The sequence below is a fragment of the Somniosus microcephalus genome, chromosome 5 (assembly GCF_052327205.1).
Source record: "Somniosus microcephalus isolate GS21.2 chromosome 5, FLI_Smic_1.0, whole genome shotgun sequence".
Taxonomy (NCBI): Eukaryota; Metazoa; Chordata; class Chondrichthyes; order Squaliformes; family Somniosidae; genus Somniosus; species Somniosus microcephalus.
In genome coordinates this window covers 7,893,416-7,920,986 of record NC_140991.1, presented here as the reverse complement: position 1 = coordinate 7,920,986, position 27,571 = coordinate 7,893,416, and the positions used below count along the sequence as shown (strand labels likewise).

Sequence of the window (27,571 nt, the reverse complement as noted above, 5' to 3'; positions counted from 1 at the left end):
AGAGGGGTGAGGGCCATGGAGAGATTTGAAAACAAGGATGAGAATTTTAAAATCATAAGTACAGACACGTGTTACCTACCAACAATCGCAGTGGGTTTAAGTGTGCAGACACCAGCACAGACTCAGCTGTGGCTCAGTGGGATCACTCTCACCTTTGTCTCATAGGGTCATGGGTTCAATCCCCACAACAGAGACTTGAGCTCGTAATCCAGGCTGATACTCCTGGTGCAGTACTGAGGGAGTGCTGCACTGTCGGAGGGGCAGTACCGAGGGAGAGCTGCACTGTCGGAGGGGCAGTACTGAGGGAGTGCTGCACTGTCGGAGGGGCAGTACCGAGGGAGAGCTGCACTGTCGGAGGGGCAGTACTGAGGGAGCGCTGCACTGTCGGAGGGGCAGTACCGAGGGAGAGCTGCACTGTCGGAGGGGCAGTACTGAGGGAGTGCTGCACTGTCGGAGGGGCAGTACCGAGGGAGAGCTGCACTGTCGGAGGGGCAGTACTGAGGGAGCGCTGCACTGTCGGAGGGGCAGTACCGAGGGAGAGCTGCACTGTTGGAGGGGCAGTAATAAGGGAGAGCTGCACTGTCGGAGGGGCAGTACTGAGGAAGCGCAGCACTGTGGGAGGGGCAGTACTGAGGGAGCGCTGCACTGTCGGAGGGGAAGCACTGAGGGAGTGCTGCACTGTCGGAGAGGCAGTACTGAGGGAGTGCAGCACTGTTGGAGGGGCAGTACTGAGGGAGCGATGCACTGTCGGAGGGGCAGTACTGAAGGAGTGCCGCACTGTCGGAGGGGCAATACTGAGGGAGTGCAGCACTGTCAGAGGGGCAGTACTGAGGGAGTGCCGCACTGTCGGAGGGGCAGTACCGAGGGAGAGCTGAGGGAGCGCTGCACTGTCGGAGGGGCAGTACTGAGGGAGCGCTGCACTGTCGGAGGGGCAGTACTGAGGGAGCGCTGCACTGTCGGAGGGGCAGTACTGAGGGAGTGCAGCACTGTCGGAGGGTCAGTACTGAGGGAGTGCTGCACTGTTGGAGGGTCAGTACTGAGGGAGTGCTGCACTGTTGGAGGGGCAGTAATAAGGACATAAGGACATAAGAAATAGGAGCAGGAGTAGGCCAATCGGCCCCTCGAGCCTGCTCCGCCATTCAATAAGATCATGGCTGATCTGATCCTAACCGCCAATCCACTATCACAGAACCATCTCCTGAATCTAACAGAATTAGACACATGAAATAGGAGCAGGATCAGGCTACACGGCCCCTGGGCCCGCTCCGCTACCCACAGGGCCATGACCGATCCGAACCTAGTCTCGTGTCCAAATTCCTGCCTGCTCCCCGTAACCCTTAATTCCCTTTACTTCTAGGAAACTGTCTATTTCTGTTTTAAATTTATGTAATGATGTAGCTTCGACAGCTTTTTGGGGCAGCATATTCCATGGACCTACCACCCTCTGAGTGAAGTAGTTCCTCCTCATCTCAGTTTTGAAAGAGCAGCCCCTTATTCTAAGACTATGCCCCCTAATTCTAGCTTCACCCATCACCGGGAACATCTTCCCTGCATCCACCCGATCCAACCCCTTCACAATCTTATATGTTTCAATAAGATCACCTCTCATTCTTCTGAACTCCAATGAGTAGAGTCCCAACCTACTCAACCTCTCCTCATATGTCCATCCCCTCATCCCCGGGATTAACCGAGTGAACCTTCTTTGTACTGACTCGAGAGCAAGTATGTCCTTTCTTAAGTATGGCACCAAGAGTGCTGCACTGTTGGAGGGGCAGTACTGAGGGAGTGCCGCACTGTCTGATGTCCAGTCTTTTCGATGAGACATTAAATCAAGGCTCCGTCTGCTCTCGCGGGTGGATGTAAAAGATTCCCGGACACTATTTCACAGAAGAGCAGGGGAGTTCTCCCTGGTGACCTGGCCAATATTTATCCCTCAATCAACATCACTGAAACAGATTATCTGGTCGTGGGATCTTGCTGTGCGCAAATTGGCTGTCATGTTTCCTACATTACAACAGTGACTACACTTCAAAAAGTATTTCATTGGCTGTAAGGCGCTTTGGGTCGTCCTGAGGTGCGGAAAGACGCTACCGAAATGCGAATTCTCTCTCCGTGTACCTGAAATGATGGGTGCCTTCTCTTTGACCGAACCCACTCCCCGGAACCACACAGATACCGGTCTCCTCCAGCAGTTTCATGCAGAAAAACATGTCAGGTGTCTGTCCCACAGCCTGTTGGGAAAGGACAGTGAATTACAAACATACGAACAATGACGGACAGGTAAAGACCCTCTGGTCAATTGATGTCTTTTGTATCATAGAAACATAGAAAAATAGGAGCAGGAGTCGGCCATTCGGCCCTTCGAGCCTGCTCCGCCATTCAATATGATCATGGCTGATCCTCTATCTCAATACCATATTCCCGCTCTCTCCCCATACCCCTTGATGTCATTTGTGTCTAGAAATCTATCTATCTCCTTAAATATATTCAGTGACTGGGCCTCCACAGCCTTCTGTGGTAGAGAATTCCACAGGTTCACCACCCTCTGAGTGAAGAAATTTCTCCTCATCTCAGTCCTAACTGTCCTACCCCGTATCCTGAGACTGTGACCCCTCGTTCTAGACCCCCCCAGCCAGGGGAAACATCCTCCCTGCATCCAGTCTGTCTAGCCCTGTCAGAATTTCATACGTTTCAATGAGATCCCCTCTCATTCTTCTAAACTCTAGTGAATACAGGCCTAGTCGACCCAATCTCTCCTCATACGACAGTCCTGCCATCCCAGGAATCAGTCTGGTGAACCTTCGCTGCACTCCTTCTATGGCAAGTATATCCTTTCTTAGGTAAGGCGACCAAAACTGCACACAGTACTCCAGGTGTGGTCTCACCAAGGCCCTGTATAACTGTAGCAAGACATCCTTGCTCCTGTACTCAAATCCTCTTGCAATGAAGGCCAACATACCATTTGCCTTCCTAACTGCTTGCTGCACCTGCATGTTTGCTTTCAGTGACTGGTGTACAAGGACACCCAGGTCCCTTTGTACATCAGCATTTCCCAATCTATCACCATTTAAATAATACTCTGCCTTTCTGTTTTTCCTACCGAAGTGAATAACTTCACATTTATCCACGTTATACTGCATCTGCCATGTATTTGCCCACTCACTCAACTTGTCTAAATCGCCTTGAAGCCTCTTTGCATCCTCCTCACAACTCACAATCCCACCTAGTTTCGTGTCGTCAGCAAACTTGGAAATATTACATTTGGTTCCCTCATCCAAATCATTGATATATATTGTGAATAGCTGGGGCCCAAGCACTGATCCCTGCGGTACCCCACTAGTCACCGCCTGCCACCCTGAAAAAGACCCATTTATTCCTACTCTCTGTTTCCTGTCTGTTAACCAATTTTCAATTCATGCCAGTCAGGAAGTCCAAAGGCGGAAGTCACACCCCCATCCACATCAATGGGGCTGTGGTGGAAAGGGTGGCCAGCTTTAAGTTCCTCGGAGTCCACATCACGGAAGACCTCTCCTGGTACCTCAACACCTCCTCTCTGGTGAAGAAGGCCCAGCAGCGCCTATATTTCTTGAGGAGGCTGAAGGGATGTAATCTGTCACCCCTGATCCTCTCTAACTTCTACCGCTGCACTATAGAGAGCATCCTGACAAACTGTATCACGGTATGGTACGGCAGCTGTAGCTCCCATGACCGGAAAGCCCTGCAGCGGGTAGTCAAAACTGCCCAACGCATTACCGGCACCCGGCTACCGACCATAGAACATATATATCAGAAACGCTGCCTACGGAGGGCACGGTCCATCATCAAAGACCCTACCCACCCCAGCCACAGTCTGTTCGCCCTCCTACCATCTGGAAGACGCTACAGATGCATTCGCACCCGTATGACCAGATTTAGGAACAGCTTCTTTCCCAGGGCTGTCATCCTACTGAACTCCACAAATAAACACTAAAGCCTGCACATCTGCCGATGCACTTTATTATGGTCATATTTATGCTAATATATATGTACAAATGTATGTTGAAATGTTTAAGTGTCCTAATCCAAATTGTACACTCTCGGGAGCCGCAAGCCTACATTTCGTTGTACTGCACTTGTGCACTAACAATGACAATAAAAGTTGATTTGATTTGATTACCCCCAATCCCATGTGCTTTAATTTTGCACACTAACCTCTTATGTGGGACTTTATCAAAGACCTTCTGAAAATCCAAATACACCACATCCACTGGTTCTCCCTTATGTATTCTACCAGTTACATCCTCAAAAAACTCCAAAAGGTTTGTCAAACACGATTTCCCTTTCATAAATTCATGTGGACTTTGTCTAATCCCGTTGATATTTTCTAAGTGTCCTGTTATCATATAATAGACTCTAGCATTTTCCCGACTACTGATGTTAGGCTAATTCCCTGTTTTCTCTCTCCCTCCTTTTTTAAATAGTGGGGTTACATTTACAACATATACACTCCCAAGCCACCCCACTCGAAAACATGAGAGCTTCTGGGAGAGGCAAAAAAACAGGCCAATTTGGGGAGAAAATCTGGTCAATTCGTCTCCAACCCATCCAGGTGATCGAAGCTTTAGCCTATCTTGATAACTAAGATGCTTTAGACTGGGAATTAGTCTAGTGGCCCTCCTCTGCACCCTCTCCAAAGCCTCAATATCACCCACCATGTGAGGAGACCAGAACTGGACCCAGTACTCCAAGCGCAATCTGACCAAGGTCTTGTACAAGGACAATATAGTGTGCCTCGTCTTGTACCCAATTCTCCTGTGGATACACTCAGAGTGTAGCATTCACACCCTTTGTGCACTGTGGTGTAGTGGTCATGTTACTGGACTCGTGATCCAGAGGTCATGTTACTGGACTCGTGATCCAGTGGTCATGTTACTGGACTAGTGATCCAGAGGTCATGTTACTGGACTCATGATCCAGAGGTCATGTTACTGGACTCATGATCCAGTGGTCATGTTACTGGACTAGTGATCCAGAGGTCATGTTACTGGACTAGTGATCCAGAGGTTATGTTACTGGACTAATGATCCAGTGGTCATGTTACTGGACTAGTGATCCAGTGGTCATGTTACTGGACTGGTGATCCAGAGGTCATGTTACTGGACTAGTGATCCAGAGGTTATGTTACTGGACTAATGATCCAGAGGTCATGTTACTGGACTCATGATCCAGAGGTCATGTTACTGGACTCATGATCCAGAGGTCATGTTACTGGACTGGTGATCCAGAGGTCATGTTACTGGACTCGTGATCCAGAGGTCATGTTACTGGACTGGTGATCCAGAGGTCATGTTACTGGACTCATGATCCAGAGGTCATGTTACTGGACTAGTGATCCAGAGGTCATGTTACTGGACTCGTGATCCAGAGGTCATGTTACTGGACTGGTGATCCAGAGGTCATGTTACTGGACTAGTGATCCAGAGGTCATGTTACTGGACTGGTGATCCAGAGGTCATGTTACTGGACTAGTGATCCAGAGGTCATGTTACTGGACTGGTGATCCAGAGGTCATGTTACTGGACTCGTGATCCAGAGGTCACGTTACTGGACTGGTGATCCTGAGGTCATGTTACTGGACTCGTGATCCAGTGGTCATGTTACTGGACTGGTGATCCAGAGGTCATGTTACTGGACTGGTGATCCAGAGGTCATGTTACTGGACTAGTGATCCAGAGGTCACATTACTGGACTGGTGATCCAGTGGTCATGTTACTGGACTCGTGATCCAGAGGTCATGTCACTGGACTGGTGATCCAGCGGTCATGTTACTGGACTGGTAACCCAGAGGTCATGTTACTGGACTAGTGATCCAGAGGTCATGTTACTGGACTAGTGATCCAGTGGTCATGTTACTGGACTAGTGATCCAGAGGTCATGTTACTGGACTAGTGATCCAGAGGTCATGTTACTGGACTGGTGATCCAGAGGTCATGTTACTGGACTAGTGATCCAGAGGTCATGTTACTGGACTGGTGATCCAGAGGTCATGTTACTGGACTAGTGATCCAGAGGTCATGTTACTGGACTGGTGATCCAGAGGTCATGTTACTGGACTAGTGATCCAGAGGTCATGTTACTGGACTCGTGATCCAGAGGTCATGTTACTGGACTAGTGACCCAGAGGTCATGTTACTGGACTGGTGATCCAGAGGTCATGTTACTGGACTCGTGATCCAGAGGTCATGTTACTGGACTGGTGATCCAGAGGTCATGTTACTGGACTAGTGATCCAGAGGTCATGTTACTGGACTGGTGATCCAGAGGTCATGTTACTGGACTAGTGATCCAGAGGTCATGTTACTGGACTGGTGATCCAGAGGTCATGTTACTGGACTAGTGATCCAGAGGTCATGTTACTGGACTGGTGATCCAGAGGTCATGTTACTGGACTAGTGATCCAGAGGTCATGTTACTGGACTCGTGATCCAGAGGTCATGTTACTGGACTCGTGATCCAGAGGTCATGTTACTGGACTCGTGATCCAGAGGTCATGTTGCTGGACTCGTGATCCAGAGGTCATGTTACTGGACTCGTGATCCAGAGGTCATGTTACTGGACTGGTGATCCAGAGGTCATGTTACTGGACTCGTGATCCAGAGGTCATGTTACTGGACTGGTGATCCAGAGGTCATGTTACTGGACTAGTGATCCAGAGGTCATGTTACTGGACTGGTGATCCAGAGGTCATGTTACTGGACTCGTGATCCAGAGGTCATGTTACTGGACTGGTGATCCAGAGGTCATGTTACTGGACTAGTGATCCAGAGGTCATGTTACTGGACTGGTGATCCAGAGGTCATGTTACTGGACTCGTGATCCAGAGGTCATGTTACTGGACTCGTGATCCAGAGGTCATGTTACTGGACTCGTGATCCAGAGGTCATGTTACTGGACTCGTGATCCAGAGGTCATGTTACTGGACTCGTGATCCAGAGGTCATGTTACTGGATTCGTGATCCAGAGGTCATGTTACTGGACTGGTGATCCAGAGGTCATGTTACTGGACTCGTGATCCAGAGGTCATGTTACTGGACTGGTGATCCAGAGGTCATGTTACTGGACTCGTGATCCAGAGGTCATGTTACTGGACTGGTGATCCAGAGGTCATGTTACTGGACTCGTGATCCAGAGGTCATGTTACTGGACTCGTGATCCAGAGGTCATGTTACTGGATTCGTGATCCAGAGGTCATGTTACTGGACTGGTGATCCAGAGGTCATGTTACTGGACTCGTGATCCAGAGGTCATGTTACTGGACTGGTGATCCAGAGGTCATGTTACTGGACTCGTGATCCAGAGGTCATGTTACTGGACTGGTGATCCAGAGGTCATGTTACTGGACTCGTGATCCAGAGGTCATGTTACTGGACTCGTGATCCAGAGGTCATGATACTGGACTAGTGATCCAGAGGTCATGTTACTGGACTAGTGATCCAGAGGTCATGTTACTGGACTGGTGATTGAGAGGTCATTTTACTGGACTGGTGATCCAGAGGTCATGTTACTGGCCTGGTGATCCAGTGGTCATGTTACTGGACTGGTGATCCAGAGAACAAAAGTTGAAATCCCGCCAAGACAGTTTGAGAATATGAATTCAGTTAAAAGAAAATCTGGAAATTAAAAGCTCGGATCAGTAAAAGTGACTATGAAGCTGCCAGATTGTTCTTAAATAACCAACTGGTTCACTGATGTCCCTTTAGGGAAGGAAGCCTGCCGTCCTTACCCGGTCTAGGCCTGTATGTAACTCCAGTCCCACACCAGTGTGGTTGACTCTGAGCTGACCCTCTGAAGTGACCCAGCGAGACCCTCAGTTGCGTCAAACCACTTGCGGTTCAGGAAGTCCCACCACCTCCTTCTCGGGGCAACTCGGGACGGGCAATGAATGACAGCCTTGCCAGTGACGCCCACATCCCAAGAATGAATTTAAAGAAAAGACGATCTGCCAAACCTCGACGATATATGAAGTCAGATCACAGCCATAGTCTCAGTGAATGGCGGGAACAGGCTCGAGAGGCTAAATGGCCTCCTCCTGTCCCAGTGTTATTTCTCTTGTAACAATCTCCAAATCGTCTATGATTAGGGAGCTGATGGTGAGAGATGAGATGTGCTGGGAACTGGGGCTGGAGCAGATTTGGTCGATACGGAGAAACTATTTCCTCTGGAGGACAAATGAAGAACAAGGGGGCACAATCTTAAAATTAGAGCCAGGCTGTTTAGGTGTTGTCTTGTTTTGCACACTTTGTACAAAAATAATAACTTGCAGGACAACGGAGTATTACAGTTTAAACTCTTTTATGAAGCATTAGGTCTGATCTTACTCACAGCAGTACAGTGGGGACAAGATGGAGTTAGGACCCCTAGCCTGGGTCTTCAAAACAATAGCAGTCCTTACAGATGCCTGCAGGCCAATGACAACTCAGCATGTGATCACATGTGAATATAATAGGTATTCCTTACAGATGCCTGCGGGCCAATGATAATTCAATATGCAAATGTGACATCCCCTTTCTTTTAAAAGAAAAATGTTATGCATTACTTTTAAACCTTTCTTCTACCTAATGTTCTCGGTAGCATAAACATATAAGTAAACTCAGCATTTAACTAGCACTGAAAACATCTCAACGTTTCAATAATGATGTACAGGTTTTTTTTTAGGGCAGCGGCCCGCCTACACCCTTTGACAGTTCACAAGTCAAGGATAACTCTAGGCTTGACCTCTCGTCCCGACCTTGTGTGGTATGGAACTGAGCATGCTCCTGAATTGGTCAACAATTCAGGTTCAGGTTTAGGTTCAGGTAAGTATGATGTGTTTTGTGTATTGCTCTGTTCATCACACTCTGTTGAACTGATCCTCTCGTCGGAATGACGGTGTTGTTCCTTGGTGTTCAGGAGGTGCCTGCGATTGCGGCGGTACACCTGTCCTTCTGGTGTGCGGGCGTGATAAGATCACTCAGTGTCAGCTGGCTGGATGACGACTGCTGGCTTCCAGTAGTCATGCTCCTGGATTCTGACGGATTCTCCATTGTGCAGCGGCAGCAGTAGTCTAGCTGACCTGTCATAGTATCTCTTTTGGTGTTGCTGTCTCTGTACACGTTTTGCATGCACTTGATGGCAGCTGATGACCTCTGGCTGCAGCTGCTGGTTGGTGCTTGGAAGGATTGAGCAAAGTCTGCGGCTCATCAACAGCTGACTTGAAGTTGTCAACCGGAGTGTTGCAGTACTCAAGGAGACTGATGTAGGGGTCTCTTTTGTCTGCTTTGGCTTTGTCCATGAGTGTTTTTGTAATCTGGACAGTTTTTTCAGCAAGGCCATTACTTTGAGGGTAATGTGGGCTTGATGTGACATGTGTGAAATCCCATGCCTTGGCAAATGACTCGAACTCTTTTGATTTGTATTGGGGGCCATTGTCTGAGACTAAAGTCTCTACCATGCCATGCCTGGCAAAGGCTGCCTTTAGCTTGTGGATCACAGCTGCAGATGTGGTGCTGTGAAGCTTGTCCAATTCAAAAAATCTGCTGTAGTAATCAACAGTCACTATGTAGTCCTCATTGTTCCATATTAACAGATCCGTTGCCGCGACCTGCCAGGGCCTGTCTGGGATACAGTGAGGTATCATGAGCTCTTTGACATTTGATGGATGGCGTTCTAGACAAATGGAACATTTTCCAACAATGTCCTCAATGTGTTTGCACATTCCGGGCCAAAACATAATGTCACGTGCTCTTTGTTTGCATTTTTCCATGCCCATATGTCCAGCATGAATTTTAGTCAACATCTCCTCTCAGAGACTGGTAGGAATGATGATTTTCTCCCCTTTGAAGATGATTCTGTTGATTTGTGACAGTTCGTCTCTGTGCTTCCAGAATTCAGATATGCTCTGAGGGCATTTCCTCCTTTCCTCAGGCCATCCTTCATGTATGACTTTGCTCAGCAGTGTGAGTTGTGCATCTTTCTCTGTTCCTGCTTGGATCTCCTTCAGTTTTGAGTCACTCACAGGTAAGCTGTTGTACACCATGTGCACCTGCGCATCCATGCCTTCACTGAGGCTGCTGTCCTGGTAGCTAAGAGACTTTCTGGAGAGCGTGTCTGCGACAGGAATGTCTTTGCCTGGACGGTGAATGATTGTGAAGTCGTACTTCTGTAGCTGAAGGATCATTCTCTGTAGCCTTGGTGGGGCTGCGGCTAGTGGTTTCCTCATGATTGACTCGAGGGGCTTGTGGTCAGATTCCACAATGACTTGTTGGCCATAGACATACTGGTGGAAACGCTTACATCCAAACAGAATTGCATATAGCTCTTTCTCGATTTGAGCATAGTTGATTTCACTGTCTGTGAGAGACCTAGAAGCGTAGCTGATGGGCTTTCCTTCTTGCAGTAATACTGCACCTAGTCCGTACTTTGACGCGTCCACTTGTAGTCTGAGCTCTTTGTTGGGGTCGAAGTAGGCAAGAACTGGTCCTGGTTCACTGGTGATTAGGTCTTTCATTTTCTGAAATGCTGTGTCATGTTGTTTGTCCCACAGGAACTCATTGGATTGTTTGAGCAACTGACGCATGGGTGCGTTGATTTCGGAGAGGCTCGGGGCAAACTTGGCTAAGTAGTTAACCATGCCTAGTACTGTCTCTAGTTCTGTGCGGTTCTTCGGCGGCTCCATCTTCTTGATGGTGACGATTTTCTCTGGATCTGGCTTAATGCCATCAGTTGAGAGACGATGCCCGAAATAACTGATCTCGGTGGATCCGATTATGCTTTTCTCAGGGTTGAGCCGGATACCTTTCTCCCGTGATCTCTGTAGCATCGCACGGAGGTTCCTGTCATGTTCCTCTCTATTCCTGCCATAGATGAGGATGTCATCTACGATTGCGACTACTCCGTCGAGGCCTGCATAGGTTTCGTCGATCTTCCGCTGGAATTTATCCTGAGCTGAGATAAGACCAAATGGTAAACGTAGAAATTGGTAGTGTCCAAATGGTGTGTTGAACATTGTTAGCTTAGATGACTCTTCCATGAGCTTGGTAGTCCAGTATCCTGATCGTGCGTCCATTACACTGAAGTAACGTGCTCCCACTAGCTTGGGTGTGATGTCATCTAGCATTGGTAGAGGGTAGTGAGGGCATTTGATAGCCTTGTTCAAATCCCTAGGGTCGAGACAGACTCTGAGCTTGCCTGTACGTGGTTTCTCAACCACTACTAATGCGTTGACCCACTCTGTCGGTTCTGTTTCCCGGACGATGATTTCTGTATTCTCCATGCTCTGCAGCTCCTCCTTCAGGTGACTATGTAGAGCAAGGGGTATCCTTCTCGGTGGGCAAACCACAGGGGTTGCTGCTGGGTCAAGGTGAATAGTGCATTCACCTGGGAATAGTCCGATTCCTTTGAAAATGTCAGCAAACTCCTCCATGACTGTCTGCTTATCAACTGGTGCTGTCAATGATAGCACTAGCTTGACGAGGGCCATGTCTAAACATGCCTTTCGACCTAGCACTGGAGGTGCTCGAGTGTCAACAATGTAAAAGTCCAACATCATGTCGCTTTCTTTGTACTTGCATTTCATCACGCATGTGCCTTTTACAATGAGCTGCTCACCCCCATAGCTGGTCAGTCTGTGTAAGGTGGGCTGTAGCTCACACTCATCCTTCAAGCTGTGATACTCACTCAGAGGAATTACATTAACCTGAGCTCCAGTGTCTAGTTTAAACCTAAGTTCTGTGCCCTGTTTTCCTCTCTCAATATCGGCAAAGGCTTGCTCAGTCTCTGAAATCTGTTTTTTCTGTGACACAGAACCAATAAACAGTTCCTCTGCATTTGGCTCTCTATCTGGCATTTGGCTGTCACTCACTGTGTGTACTGCTTTTAAAAAAACAGTCCTGCAAACTTTAGCAAAGTGGTTCCATTTACCACATTTAGCACATTGCCTTCCTTTGGCAGGGCAGTACTCCTTTTCCCCATGCATCTGGTTTCTACAATATCCACAGTTTTTGAAGCGTTTTATGTCTGTGTCGCTCATTTTTAGAACTCTGAAACACGCTCTCTGGGCGGTGTTCTTTGGTGTGTGTCTATTAACTGCATGCACTGTCTGTTCACACAAGCTACTCATGGTGCCAGTTATGGTTTTCAACTGTGCTTGGGCTATCTCGTGCGATCTAGCTATGTCCATAGCTTTGTCCAGCGTTAGCCCGGACCCAACATTCAAAAGTTTCTCTCTCACTTTAGCTGAATGCATTCCAAACACGATGCGGTCTCTGACCATCTCATCTTTATCTTCTGCATATTCACAGTCTTTTACCAGTAGTTTTAACTCAGTCACGAACTGTTCAAATGGCTCACTAGCTCCTTGTACTTTCTCCTGAAACTTGTACCTAGCGAATATCGTATTTGTCTTGGGCATCACATATGAGTCAAAACGGTCAAAATAACTTTTCAGTACCTTTGCTTCATCCACGGTGAGAGACCATGGCCTAGAAATTCAGTGGCCTGCGCCACCAGTTTGCGCCCAAAGAGGGCTTTTGCGCCACTGGCCAAACCTACCGTGATATTTAGCGGGGCGCTAATGGCGGCGTTAGCCTGTAGCGCTGCGCCGCCACCGATGACGTCATCGGTGTGCGCAGCGCCCCGCTATCGCCCCGCTGGCCATATTTGGTTGCTGCCGCCTCCTCCGCGCTGGCCGCAAATAGCGACCGGTACACAGGGGCCTACCTGTGGCGGTAGTGGGGCGAGTTAAGGTGGAGGTGCGACCGGCCGCTTTTTCGGCGGCCGCCTGCCCGCACCTCCGTCCCCGGCCTCCTACACCGCCCCCCCCGCAGCATTACCGGCTGTTTCCCCGAGAGCCCGGCACTTCTCCTTGGTGCCGGGCTCATTTGCCGGCACTCGCGAGCGGGGATCGTGCTGTTGCAGGCACCTCCCCCTTAAGAGTGAGAGGAAGGCCTGCAGTACCGCAGGCTGCTGTGCCGCAGCGGGTGGCGCTGCGGCACTTTGCGCGCCGATATTCAGTTTCAGCGCCCCACAGCGGGGCGCTGAAACCCTTGTTTAGCGGCCGGCTTCCACTTGGGGCGCTGAAACTGAATATCCCGCTGGCGCAAGTGGCTCCGCGCGCAGCAGTAATTCCGCCGCCCAGGCGAGCTGGGCGCCCCTAACTGAATTTCTAGGCCCATGTGTTAAAAATGTCTCTCCCTTTTTCTCCGATCCACAGGAGTAGGTAGCTGCATCTTTCTTCCTCCCCTTTGCTTTTCAACGGACCCGAGAACATTAACTGCACGTGTTGCTTGAACTTGCTCCATTCTCTATGTAAGTTCAAAGATTCCCAATTCATTGGAGGTAAGATGTCCATTTCTAATCCCTGTTCTGACACCATGTCTTGTTTTGCACACTTTGTACAAAAATAATAACTTGCAGGACAACGGAGTATTACAGTTTAACTCTTTTATGAAGCATTAGGTCTGATCTTACTCACAGCAGTACAGTGGGGACAAGGTGGAGTTAGGACCCCTAGCCTGGGTCTTCAAAACAATAGCAGTCCTTACAGATGCCTGCAGGCCAATGACAACTCAGCATGTGATCACATGTGAATATAATAGGTATTCCTTACAGATGCCTGCGGGCCAGTGATAATTCAATATGCAAATGTTACAGGAGTGAAATCAGGAAGCATGTTTTCACAGAAAGTGTGGTGGAAAGTTGTGAGACAATCGTTTAACGTCTTCATATTTAGAGGACACCTCTGGCCTTGTGGTGTTTAAGATGTGAGATCATCCACAGGATCCCGGGTGGCAGTGGGTCAGAGGCCCAGTTTCGCGCGGTAGTAATGAAAACTTTGGGAAGCTTTACCTGAGCGGCCTCTATGGCCCTGGCTGGGATCTCGATCCGGGGAAACGAGTACATGGCTCCTTGCACAGGGTTGCAACGGATCCCAGGGATACCACTGAACACTTCCTCCGTCAGACGAGCCTTGTCCGCCAAACTGCTCAGCACGTGCTTCTTCTCCTGGGGAAAGGTCAGGCGCAGGTCAGACTGAATATCTTTAGGACATGGGCCTCACCTACTGAGACCACAACCCCCAGAGTCACAAACAGACAGATTATTAACAGTACCAAGGCAGCTTCATCGAACTATTGAACATCTCCCATGCTTATTAAGCTCTTTATTTCCAACAAAGAGGAGCTGTGTAAAGCACAGAATGCTTCTCAAGATAGACAAGAATACCATATTGTTAGATACAGAGTAAAGCTCCCTCTACACTGTCCCATCAAACACTCCCAGGGCAGGTACAGCACGGGTTAGATACAGAGTAAAGCTCCCTCTACACTATCCCATCAAACACTCCCAGGGTAGGTATGGCATGGGTTAGATATATCTGGAGTTGTTATCCACTCACTTTAATGAACTTTTCGTACGAGGGTTCTCCTGGTCGAGGAGGGTTGGTGATCACTCCGACCACGGCCTGGCCTGACACTGGGGGGCAGAGACGTACAGAGACCAGTTTGACCAACTGTGCCCTTACACCAGGGTCCAAGTTGATTAGTTCCATGTAGCCCCCCCGGTAACCGCACCTACAGATAAAAACACCAGGATTAGACCAGCAGCAATCCAGGAGCTAGTGCCAGCAACTTTCAGTTTCTCATCCAGCTTTCACATGGGAGTGTAGATGGTGAGCAACAGCAGGCTATTCAACCATTGAGGGCACACAGTCCACCTACTCAGTGACCAGGAGAAGGTCCCTTAACCTCTCCCTAACCCTGGGGCATGAGGCTAATTCCAGGACAGCACCAGCCAAGATTGGCTAACAGCGCAGAATGGAGCCTGAAGCTGCAGCCTGGCTGCCTATATCGCTCAGAACTACCGGGGGCCAGTACCACGGTCAGTAGCATAGGGGTCAGTTCCGCGCTCAGTACCACAGGGGTCAGTACCGGGGTCAGTACCACAGGGGTCAGTACCAGGGTCAGTACCGGGGTCAGTACCACAGGGGTCAGTACCGGGGTCAGTACCACAGGGGTCAGTACCGGGGTCAGTACCACAGGGCTCAGTACCACCAGGGGTCAGTACCACAGGGGTCAGTGCCGGGGTCAGTACCACAGGGATCAGTACCGGGGTCAGTACCACAGGGGTCAGTACCACAGGGGTCAGTGCCGGGGTCAGTACCACAGGGACCAGTACCGGGGTCAATACCACAGGGGTCAGTACCGGGGTCAGTACCACAGGGATCAGTACCGGGGTCAATAACACAGGGGTCAGTAACACAGGGGTCAGTACCGGGGTCAGTACCACCAGGGGTCAGTACCACAGGGGTCAGTGCCAGGTTCAGTACCACCAGGAGTCAGTACCGGGGTCAGTACCACCAAGGGTCAGTACCGGGGTCAGTACCGCGCTCAGTACCACAGGGGTCAGTGCCGGGGTCAGTACCACCAGGGGTCCATACCGGGGTCAGTACCACAGGGGTCAGTAACACAGGGGTCAGTACCAGGGTCAGTACCACCAGGGGTCAGTATCACAGGGGTCAGTACCGGGGTCAGTACCACCAGGGGTCAGTACCGGGGTCAGTACCACCAGGGGTCAGTACCGGGGTCAGTACCACAAAGGGTCAGTACCGGGGTCAGTACCACAGGGGTCAGTGCCGGGGTCAGTACCACCAGGGGTCAGTACCGGGGTCAGCACCACATGGGTCAGTACCGGGGTCAGTACCACAGGGGTCAGTACCGGGGTCAGTACCACAGGGGTCAGTGCCGGAGTCAGTACCACCAGGGGTCAGTATCACAGGGGTCAGTACCGGGGTCAGTACCACCAGGGGTCAGTACCGGGGTCAGTACCACCAGGGGTCAGTACCGCGCTCAGTACCACAGGGGTCAGTGCCGGGGTCAGTACCACCAGAGGTCAGTACCGGGGTCAGTACCAGGGTCAGTATCACAGGGGTCAGTACCGGGGTCAGTACCACCAGGGGTCAGTACCGGGGTCAGTACCACCAGGGGTCAGTACCGCGCTCAGTACCACAGGGGTCAGTGCCGGGGTCAGTGCCACCAGGGATCAGTACCCGGGTCAGTACCACCAGGGGTCAGTACTGGGGTCAGTACCACCAGGGGTCAGTACTGCGCTCAGTACCACAGGGGTCAGTGCCGGGGTCAGTACCACCAGGGGTCCATACCGGGGTCAGTACCACAGGGGTCAGTAACACAGGGGTCAGTACCAGGGTCAGTACCACCAGGGGTCAGTATCACAGGGGTCAGTACCGGGGTCAGTACCACCAGGGGTCAGTACCGCGCTCAGTACCACAGGGGTCAGTGCCGGGGTCAGTGCCACCAGGGATCAGTACCCGGGTCAGTACCACCAGGGGTCAGTACTGCGCTCAGTACCACAGGGGTCAGTACCAGGGTCAGCACCACATGGGTCAGTACCAGGGTCAGCACCACATGGGTCAGTACCGGAGACAACACCGCCTGGGTGGGACAACACCGCCCGGGGGTGGAGGGAGGGACAGTAGGTGCATTATCCCAGACAGCCTTTGTGAGATTTAAGCAATAGTTGAAATAGTGAGTTAATTCTGACTATCTGAATCAGTCCTGCTTCAGCATGAACTGCTCAATGGGAAATCTGTGACTGGGTTCTTGGTGTACCCAATCCAATCACATCGAGTGATCCATACGGGGAGAAAGTGGCAGGATCAGCGCCCGCTCAATACACTCCACCCCTCTCCCCCTCCGCCGACTCCCCCCTCCCCCGACTCCCCCCTCCCCCTCCGCAGGCTCTCCCCACTCCCCCTCCCCCGACTCCCCCCTCCCCTGACTCCCCCCTCCCCTCCGCAGGCTCCCTCCTCCCTCCCCTGACTGCCCCTCCCCTGACTCCCCCTCCCCCTCCGCAGTCTCCCTCCTCCCTCCCCTGACTCCCCCCTCTCCCTCCCCCGACTCCCCCCCTCCCTCCCCCCTCCCCCTCCGCAGTCTCCCTCCTCCCTCCCCCGACTCCCCCCTCTCCCTCCCCCGACTCCCCCTCTCCCTCCCCCGACTCCCCCTCCCCTGACTCCCCCTCCCCCTCCGCAGTCTCCCTCCTCCCTCCCCTGACTCCCCCCTTTCCCTCCCCCGACTCCCCCCTCTCCCTCCCCCGACTCCCCCTCCCCTGACTCCCCCCTCCCCCTCCGCAGTCTCCCTCCTCCCTCCCCTGACTCCCCCCTCTCCCTCCCCCGACTCCCCCCCTCCCTCCCCCGACTCCCCTCCCTCTCCCGACTCCCCCCTCTCCCTCCGCAGGCTCCCCTCTCGCTCAATGTACTCACTCTCCCATGTAACCCTTGGACACGGAGTGGAATGAGGCCAACTCCACGGTGTTGGAGTATGGCGGACCCATTTCAAAGAGGACCTTCTTAAAGGAATGGAACTGACAGCCCTCGGCATAGACATTGTCCTGATAGACCTAGCACAAGAGAAGGTAACAGGTTAGGAGCCAGGCTATTTATGTCCCTCGACAGTGAAACCGAAGAATTCACACGCAAGAATTCTTTTAACACGAAGAGCCACTTCACTCTGGCCCACCTCCTCCCCAAACCCCTCAACCCCACCCACATCTCTTCTCACCACATCCTTACAACGACCTACCTTCTCACCTGGGCACTGACACTAAGTTAGCTGGCACAGTAGGTAGACGGGAGCTAGACCGTTGCAAAGGGACATTGATAGATTCAGTGAGTGGGCAAAACAGTGGCAGATGGAATTCAATGTGGGAACGTGCGACTTTGGACCCAGGAAAGAGAGACTAGTGTATTTTCTAGGTGGCGAGAGGCTCGGAACTGTGAGGAGCAGGGAGATTTAGGGTCCAATACAGAAATCACTAAAAACGAATGGACAGGTACAAAAATAAATCAGAAACGCTAATGGAATGTTGGCCTTTATCTCGAGGGGTCTGGATTACAAAGGGGAGGCAGCGATGCTTCAGTTGTATAAATCTCTGGTCAGACCCTGTCTGCGTTCAGTTCTGGGCCCCGCACCTCAGGAAGGATATATTGGCCTGGGAGGCGGGTCAGCGCAGATTCACCAGAACGATACCAGGGCTAAAAGGGTTAAATTCCGAGGACAGGTTGTATAGGCTAGACTTGTATTCCCCAGAGTTTAGAAGATTAAGGGGAGATCTAATTGAGGTGTTTAAGATGCTTAAAGGATTCGCTATGGTAGACAGAGAGAAACTGTTTCCTCTGGTGGGGGGAGTCCAGAACAAGGGGGCATCACCTTAAAATTAGAGCCAGGCCGTTCAGGGGTGATGTCAGGAAGCACTTCTTCACACAAAGGGTGGTGGAAATCTGGAAAACTCTGCCCCAAAAGCTGTTGCAGCTAGGTTGATAGATTTTTGTTGGGTATTAAGGGTTACGGAATCAAGGCGGGGAGGTAAGATACAGATCCGCCGTGATCTAACTGAATGGCGGAACAGGCTCGAGGGGCTGAGTGGCTTCCTCCTGTTCCTGTGTAACAGGCTCGAGGGGCTGAATGGCCTCCTCCTGTTCCTGTGCAACAGGCTCGAGGGGCTGAATGGCCTCCTCCTGTTCCTGTGCAACAGGCTCGAGGGGCTGAATGGCCTCCTCCTGTTCCTGTGCAACAGGCTCGAGGGGCTGAATGGCCTCCTCCTGTTCCTGTGCAACAGGCTCGAGGGGCTGAATGGCCTCCTCCTGTTCCTGTGCAACAGGCTCGAGGGGCTGAATGGCCTCCTCCTCTTCTTGTGTAACAGGCTCGAGGGGCTGAATGGCCTCCTCCTGTTCCTGTGTAACAGGCTTGAGGGGCTGAGTGGCCTCCTCCTGTTCCTGTGTAACAGGCTCAAGGGGCTGAGTGGCCTCCTCCTGTTCCTGTGTAACAGGCTCGAGGGGCTGAATGGCCTCCTCCTGTTCCTGTGTAACAGGCTCGAGGGGCTGAAAGGCCTCCTCCTGTTGCTATGTAACAGGCCCGAGGGGCTGAGTGGCCTCCTCCTGTTCCTGTGTACCTCAGTCCTTAACCTCACCGTCTCACGACACCCTTTACCCTTCTTCTTAATCGCATTTTGTGAATACAACAGTGAAATATCTAAAATTATAAGTTAGATTTGTATTGATGAAATTGCGAATGAAAGTTTCTCTTTAAATAGCGGGGAGAACAGAGGAGGAAGCGGTGACAGAATCACGCCGCTGTCCCCACACAGTGGATACAAGCATCGAGCGTTTCAGGGGAAGTGGAGCTGGTTTGTACATCATTAATCTGAAGGGAAATGAATTGGGTGCTTCAGCTTACAGTGCTGGGAGAATCGAGTCAGACATTAACTGACTGTCCCGCAGGAGGTTAGTGAAATAATTCACAGGCAAAGAGCAACAGGCGCACGGGATCAGAGTTCAGAAGGTTACTGTAAATTTCGGACTCACTGCCCTGCCCTGCCCTGGGTGCAGTATTCAGCAGCTCCAAGCTCCGCTGTCCCGATGGGCTCACACTGCCCAGTGAAGCCCTCAGCACCAGAGGAGATCTCAATTACACTGCACCCTCGGTGCTGGGTTAGCTGATCCCTGCCAGGGTGGGAATTGGACTCAGTGCCACTGGGCTGGGATCGGGGAGGACGAGGTGGACAGGAGGAGATGGCCAGGGTTCCTGCTCCTCAGTACGACCCAGGTATTCCTGCTGGATATTCCAAAGGGGGCATTTTCATAGAAACATAGAAGATAGGAGCAGGAGTAGGCCATTCGGCCCCTCGAGCCTGCTCCGCCATTCAATGAGACCCTGGCCGGATCATCCAAATGCAGTACCCTGTCCCTGCCTTCTCCCCATATCCCTTGATCCCTTTAGCCTTAAGAAATATATCCAACTCCTTCTTGAATATATTTAATGAATTGTCCTGAACTGCCTTCTGTGGTAGAGAATTCCACAGGTTCACCACTCTCTCGGTGAAGAAATTCCTCCTCATCTCTGTCCTAAATGGCTTACCCCTTATCCTTAGACTGTGACCCCTGGTTCTGGACTCCCCCGCCATCGGGAACATCCTTCCTGCATCTACCTGATACCTGGGATGGCAGGAATGACGTATGAGGAGAGATTGGGTCGATTGGGCTTATACTCACTGGAGTTTAGAAGAATGAGAGGGGATCTCATCGAAACTTATAAAATTCTAACAGGACTAGAGAGACTAGATGCTGGAAGGATGTTCACGATGGTCGGGGAGTCCAGAACCAGGGGTCACTGTAGTGTATGTACCTTTAAGGGGAGAACTACTTTTTACAGCTCCTGTATACTGTAGTACCGGCAGTGACCACGCCTGTATATAAACCCTGAGTAGGGATCTGTAGGTTTAGTTTTAGAATAACCCTCATCCAGTAAATACCTGTTGATTGTTCCTGCAGTCTCGTGTCTAGTTATTGAAGGACACACAACATCAAAATACACGGATCTAACATTGGCGACGAGGCAGATTCGAACCTACCTGCAACTCTGCATTACCTCCCAGGGATTCGCTCCTGGAGAACAGTGGAAGAAAGTTGAGGCCAGAAGCACGGGCGTCGACCATGAGCAACCGCCCAGTCATCCAGCAGAGATTTGAGCATCGCAGGGGAGGCTGTTGAGAGCTGGGCTTGGTTCTCCAGTCATGGTGGTCCAGCGAAACGGGCTGGCAACAGGTACGGCGCAGACCCTTCCCGGACAGCGGCGGCGAGAGCTGACCGACGGCACAGAAAAGGCCGAGCAGCGTCGACGGGAGAAGAGAGAGGGTAGAGCGCACAGGGCGCAGCCGGTGTTCAGGACCGAACGGCGTCGACGGGAGAAGAGAGAGAGGCGCGAAGGAAAACGCGCAGAGCGCAGCAGGTGTTCAAGGGCCGAGCAGCCGCAGCGGAGAAGAAGGGAGAGCGCGGGAAACGCCATTTTGAGCCGCAGCGGAGAAGAAGGGAGAGCACGGGAAAACGCCATTTTGAGCCAGTCTAACCACACCCAGGGATGCCGAAGAGTGGCAGTATCACAGCGTTCGACAATGAAGTCGAAGATTGGACGACATATGTCGAACGCATAGAAGTGTACTGCAAGGCGAATGAAGTGCCAGATGAGAGGAAAGCGCTGGTATTGTTGAATTCCATGGGTGCAAAAACGTATGGCTTACTGCGAAACCTAGTAACCCCAGAGAAGCCAGTGGAAAAGGATTTTGGAAACATAGGCCTAGAAATTCGGTGGGGTTAGCGCCCAATTAGAGGCGTTAGAGGGTCTTGCGCCGGAATTATAGCTGGTAACGAAATTGCGTTGGGCCCTACCATCGGCATTAGCCGGTCGCGCTGCGCCGGCACCGATGATGTCATCGGTGTGCGCAGCGTCCCGGTTGCCGTGGTAACCCGGCCCCAAGCCCAAATTCAGTTGCGGCTGCCTCGCCCGTGGCAGCCGCAACCAACGATTGTTGAAAGGGATGTTACACACCTTTGCGCCGGCGCATAAAGGTGGAGCGGCGGCCGGCCGCTTTCCCAGCGGCCGCCTGCCCGCACCTCCCTCCCCGGACTCCTCCACCACCCCCCCGCGGCACTGATGTGTGTGGCCCGCGAGCCCGGCTCTTCCCCGAGGTGCCGGGCTCATTTGTCGGGCGAATCGACCGGCCAGCGGTCGGCTGCAGGCAGCTCCTCCTTAACAGAAGGAGGAGGCCTGCAGTACCCCAGCCTGCCGCACCGCCTCGGGTGCCGCAGCGGGGGATTAGCGCCTGAAAACTGCACTGAACGCCCATAGTGAGGCGCAAAAACCCTCCATTAGCGCCCGCCGCCATCTGGGCCCGGGGCAACTGAATTTTCATCGGGCGCAGCGGCATTAACGCCGGCGCAAAATTTCAGGCGCTAAAGCCCTGGCGGACCCACAACCGAATTTCTAGGCCATAGTGTCAATCCTACAGGACCACTTAAACCCCACACCGCTGCTGATAGCAGAAAGAACATAAGAACATAAGAAATAGGAGCAGGAGTAGGCCAATCGGCCCCTCGAGCCTGCTCCACCATTCAATAAGATCATGGCTGATCTGATCCTAACTGTTAAGTCTGTGTGTTCTAGTTGTAATTACTAACACAGACTACAAGATTAAAGTTCAACAGGTCTTTACTGTTTGGAGGTCAGGACTATACTAAAATACAATATTACTACACAGTGCTTATATACCGGTGGTCACCACCGGTATTACGTATACAGCAGCCAGAGAAAGTAGTACATCTCTTAAGGTGGAACAGGCTTAAGTTCTCTTAAGGTGGAACAGGTTACATACACCACAATCCTCCCTTTTTAGCTTAACAGTCATATCCCCATTTAACATAACATAATAACATATATAACTTCAGGTATAAACAGTTCAAAGGTTCAGTCTCTCAGGAGGCCTTCTGATTCGGTTTGGATAACGCCTTTCAGTGGTCTCTGATTCCTGTTGCTGAGGTGACTCCTCTAGTTGGTCTCCCATGCATTGGGTGTTATCATCATCAGGTACATTCCCTGCCGAGGTAGATGCTTCAGGTTCATTAACGTCTTCCACAGTTGTCTCTGTCGCAACCATGGGTTCGACCCTTGCTCTCGATTCTACCAGTTGATCCGCATGACGCCTTATCACATTGTTACCAATATCTACTGTGTACATCAGAGGTCCTTGTCTGGCCCGAATTGTTCCGGACTGCCATTTTTCGTTTCCATAGCCCCTTGCCAACACTGGTTGTCCTACGTCGAAACTTCGAGTGGTCTTGTTATTAATATGCCGGAACTGTTTGTTTTCCACTTCCCTCCGCACATTTGGATTTAACAAGTCCAACCTGGACCGCAACCTCCTGTTATAAAACATCATGGCAGGACTTTGGTTAGTCACTGCATGAGCGGCGTTTCGATATGCCATTAGGAAATTGTCCACCTTGTGTTGCAGCGGAATCTGATCATCGTTCATGGCCTTTATTGCCTTTTTGAATGTTTGGACAAATCTCTCGGCCAACCCGTTTGTCGCCGGATGATATGGGGCAGAGGTATAATGTTTCACCCCATTCTTCTTTAAGAATTTTTGGAATTCTTCCGACACGAACTGTGGTCCGTTGTCCGAACAGATCTGTTCTGGCAATCCGTTCCTTGCGAATATTGTTCTTAACACCGCAATTGTCTTTTCTGAAGTAGTGGTATTCATCTTGATCACTTCTGGCCATTTGGAATGTGCGTCCACCGCAATTAGGAACATGGGGTCCATGAATGGACCAGCAAAGTCAATATGTACGTGTTGCCATGGGGCTGAAGGCCATTCCCATGGGTGTAGTGGTGCGATCGGAGGTGCATTTTGCACTTTTTGGCACCCAGCGCAGCTTTTCGTCAACTCCTCTATCTGTTGGTCAATACCCGGCCACCATACATAAGCCCTAGCAAGACTTTTCATCTTAACTCCCCCCAGATGACCTTCATGCAGTTCTTTTAGAACTCTTTCCCTTAACTTGGGAGGAATAATCACTCTTGTCCCGTACATCAAAGTACCATGGCAGACGGACAGCTGGTCTCGCCTTGCCGAGAATGCCGGTAACAGAGGATCACCACGTGTTGGCCATCCTTTCACTGTCACCTCGTAGACTCTGGACAGTGTCGGGTCATTCCTGGTTTCTCTTTCAATACTTGCATTGGTGACTGGTAAACACTCGATGATGGTCGAATGAAATAACCCAACAGGGTCAACTTTCGTCGTTTCTTCTTCTTCAGGTAGTGGCAGGCGCGACAGCCCATCAGCATTGCCATGCTGCTTCGCACCTTTGAATTCTATTTGATATTGATGTGCCCCTAGGAAAAGGGACCATCTCTGGAGACGCTGTGCTGTCATCACTGAAACACCCTTCTTAGGGTTAAAAATGGATACCAACGGCTGATGGTCTGTCAGAAGTGTGAATTTTTGGCCCTGCAGGTAATGATTAAACTTCTTCACTCCCCATACAAGGCTGAGAGCCTCCCTATTGATCTGCGCATAGTTGCGCTCAGCGGAGGTCAATGATCTGGATGCAAACGCGACTGGCCCTTCCGTGCCATTTGGCAACTTGTGTGAGAGTACTGCCCCAATACCATATGGAGAAGCATCACAAGCCAACCGAATAGGCAGTGTCGGGTTGAAGTGAGCCAACACTTCCTCTGAGGTGATCAATTCTTTGCTTTTGCGAAATGCCTTCTTACAGTTTTCGCTCCATTCCCATGGTACCCCCTTCTGTAAAAGAGCGTTCAGCGGGTGCAGTACCGTGGATACATTTGGTAGAAATTTATGGTAATAGTTAATCAATCCTAGAAACGACCTCAACTGAGAGACATTATCCAGAGCGGGAGCCTTTACAACTGCCTCTATCTTGTCAGGAGACTTATGAAGCCCCTCCCGGTCAATGACATGACCACAGTACGAGATCCGCTTCTGGAAGAACTCACATTTCTGCCGATTAACTCTAAGTCCATACTCTTTCAGTCTGTTGAGCACCAGTTCCAAGTTTGCAAGGTGTTCTTCATCACCATCACCTGTAATCAGAATACCGTCCAGGTAACATTGTGTGTCTGGAATTCCCTGTAATACCTGCTCCATGGCCCTCTGCCAAAGTGCTGGAGCCGATGCCACTCCAAAAACCAGCCTATTGTACCGGTACAAACCTCGATGCGTGTTGATCGTGAGGTATTGGCGTGACTCTTCTTCAACCTCCATCTGCAAGTACGCCTGCGCCAGGTCTATCTTGGTGAAGTGTTTCCCGCCAGACAACGAAGCAAAAATATCCTCAATCCGCGGAAGCGGATACTGCACCGTGTGAAGCACCGGATTAACGGTGATTTTGAAATCTCCACAGATGCGAACCTTCCCTGGTTCTCCTGGCTTGTTGCTCGAAGGACGTTTCATAATGGGAACAATGGGCATAGCCCACTCACTCCAATCTACCTTAGACAGTACACCTGAATGTTCTAGCGCTTCCAGTTCCGCTTCTACAGTAGGTCGTATTGCATAGGGTACTGGTCTGGCTTTAAAAAATTTTGGGTGTGCATGTTCATCAATCTTGATGTTTGCCGTAATTCCTCTCAGTGTTCCCAGTCCCTGCTGGAGCACCTCTTTAGCATCATCCAATATTCTGGACAATCGTTTAGGTTTGACATCTGTTTCCCCGGAATCTACCGTTAGTGCCTTCAAGGAGTGCCAGTCCATTTTCATTTTCCTAATCCACTCCCGTCCCAGTAGTGGTGGACCTCCTTCAGGTAGCACATATAAGTCCATTACTTGGCTTTCTTCGCCCTTGTGGACCACTTCTACCTCTATCTTTCCGATGGGGTACACTCTTTGCCCCGTGTATGTTTTCAATATAATTTCCGTATCCCGTAGGGGAATATGTTGGAATAACCTTTTGTAATCTTTCTTAATCATGACCGTCAATGCTGATCCAGTGTCCAATTCCATCTTTACTTGGACTCCTGCTATCTGAAGGGTGACCCAAATTGTCTGGAGATCTGCATCCTTACCAACGTTGTGTACTCTTAAGCTACCCAGTTCATTACTGCTAGCGTCTGAATCTGACTTCTGTTCGGTCGAACTGTTCTTTGTCACCTTTATGTATTTTCCTTGCGGTGACTTTTTGTTGCTGGTCTTCTTTCCTGACCGACATACTTTAGCTATGTGGCCAAGCCTGCCACACGTTCTGCATTCTTGGTTTTTAAACCAACACTGGTTCTGATCGTGCGTTGTCTTTCCACAACGATAACATTTTACAGTACTCAAACCCAATTTATTTGTACTGAGTTCCTGTGACCGTAGCTGCATTACTGTCGTGCCTCTCGCTGCGGCTTCGTGTGCTGCTGCCATAGTGACCGCTTTCTCAAGCATCAGCTCATTCTCCTCGAGCAGTCGCTTTTGTGTATCTTCTTTTAATAAACCACACACAAATTTATCTCGTAGCGCCTCTGTCAGTCTCGTTCCAAACTGACAGTACTTTGCTAGCTTACGCAATTCCATTAAATATTCAGCATTGCTTTCATCCTTCAGCTGCCTTCTGCTGTAAAATTTAAATCGTTCTGCTAGCATCAGCGGCGTGGGGTTTAGATGATTTTTCAGGACAGTAACAATCTCCTCGAACGTCTTATCCGCCAGTTCATCTGGTGATAAAAGGTGTTTCAATTGCCCGTATGTCTTCGCACCCATTAAGTTTAATAATGTTAGTGCTTTCTCTTCATCTGGGATTTTATTCGCTTTACAATAATTTTGTATGCGTTCTACATACATGGCCCAATCTTCGATGTCGCTATCAAAGGTATTAATGTTCCCATGTTTAGGCATCGTTGCAATTTAATTTATTTTAATTTTTATCCAAGATGGCGGCTTCCCGCTCTCGTCTTCGTCCTCCGCCTACAAAATGGCGGTTTTCCCGCGCTTGACGGTCTTCACCCATCCCCCGACGCTGTCTCCGCTTCACCGCGGCTCTCGCGCCTTCAGTTGCCCCAGACGCTGCGCCTTTTTAGCCCGAATGCGGCCCGGCCCTTATCACCAGCCGCGATCAATGTCCCCGCGCTGCGCCATTCGGCCCGAATGCGGCCCGGCCCTTATCTCCGGTCGCGATCGATCTCACCGCCCTTATTCCTCCGTCTTCCCTCCCCGTCTGTACAGCCAAGGCGGCCGACTTTCTGGTCGCGTCGCTGCCCGGCTTACCCACCATCGAGGTAGAAAGAAGATAGCTGACAGCCGCTGATGGAGGCTTCGAGTTCAGGATGTCTTCTGCACTCTGGTTTCTCGATGTCTGCCGCGCGACGTGTCTTCCAGCAGGGTGATGAGGGTGGAAGCCTTTCTTCGACGTCCGTTCTGTGGACGAAGCCGCCGTGGATATAAACTGCCGCAGGGTAAGAATCGGACTCGTCGCCACTGTTAAGTCTGTGTGTTCTAGTTGTAATTACTAACACAGGCTACAAGATTAAAGTTCAACAGGTCTTTACTGGTTGGAGGTCAGGACTACTACTAAATACAATATTACTACACAGTGCTTATATACCGGTGGTCACCACCGGTATTACGTATACAGCAGCCAGAGAAAGTAGTACATCTCTTAAGGTGGAACAGGCTTAAGTTCTCTTAAGGTGGAACAGGTTACATACACCACACTAACCTCAAATCTTCTATCACTCTGCATCCACCCGAACCCATGTGATCTCCCGGGAGAGGCGAAAAACCAGATTAAAGACCCAATGGCCAATTTGGGAGAAAAAAATCTGGGAAATTCCTCTCCGACCCATCTAGGCGATCGAAATTCTTCCAGGAGATCACGCTGTCCCTATATTTTCTACAGTACTTACCTTCTGTAAAGGCGATCTCCACCCCAGCCAGGAACAGGAATAAAACCATCTCCTGAAATCTAACACAGAATTAGAACACAGTAGGAGCAGAACCAGGCTACACGGCCCCTGGGCCCACTCCACTACCCACAGGGCCATGACCATTCCGAACCTGGACTCATGTCCAATTTCCTGCCCTCTCCCCGTAACCCTTAATTCCCTTTACTTCTAGGAAACTATCTATTTCTGTTTTAAATTTATTTAATGATGTAGCTTCCACAGCTTTCTGGGGCAGCAAATTCCACAAACTAACCACCCTC

At 50.6% G+C, this 27,571-nt stretch overlaps 1 protein-coding gene across 5 annotated transcripts in view; it reads right to left on the bottom strand.

Annotated features, from left to right (window-relative positions):
* LOC147116849 (alanine aminotransferase 2-like) overlaps positions 1-27,571 on the bottom strand; it is a 269,062-nt gene that overhangs the window by 4,048 nt on the left and 237,443 nt on the right. For all 5 annotated transcript variants that reach the window (XM_085987256.1, XM_085987253.1, XM_085987255.1 and 2 more), the window contains 4 exons: positions 17,291-17,427; positions 14,411-14,585; positions 13,864-14,019; positions 2,119-2,231 (listed from right to left, as the gene is read on the bottom strand). In XM_085987256.1, the coding sequence (XP_085843382.1) occupies positions 2,119-2,231; positions 13,864-14,019; positions 14,411-14,585; positions 17,291-17,427 (581 nt within the window). The remainder of the gene's footprint in view (positions 1-2,118; positions 2,232-13,863; positions 14,020-14,410; positions 14,586-17,290; positions 17,428-27,571) is intronic.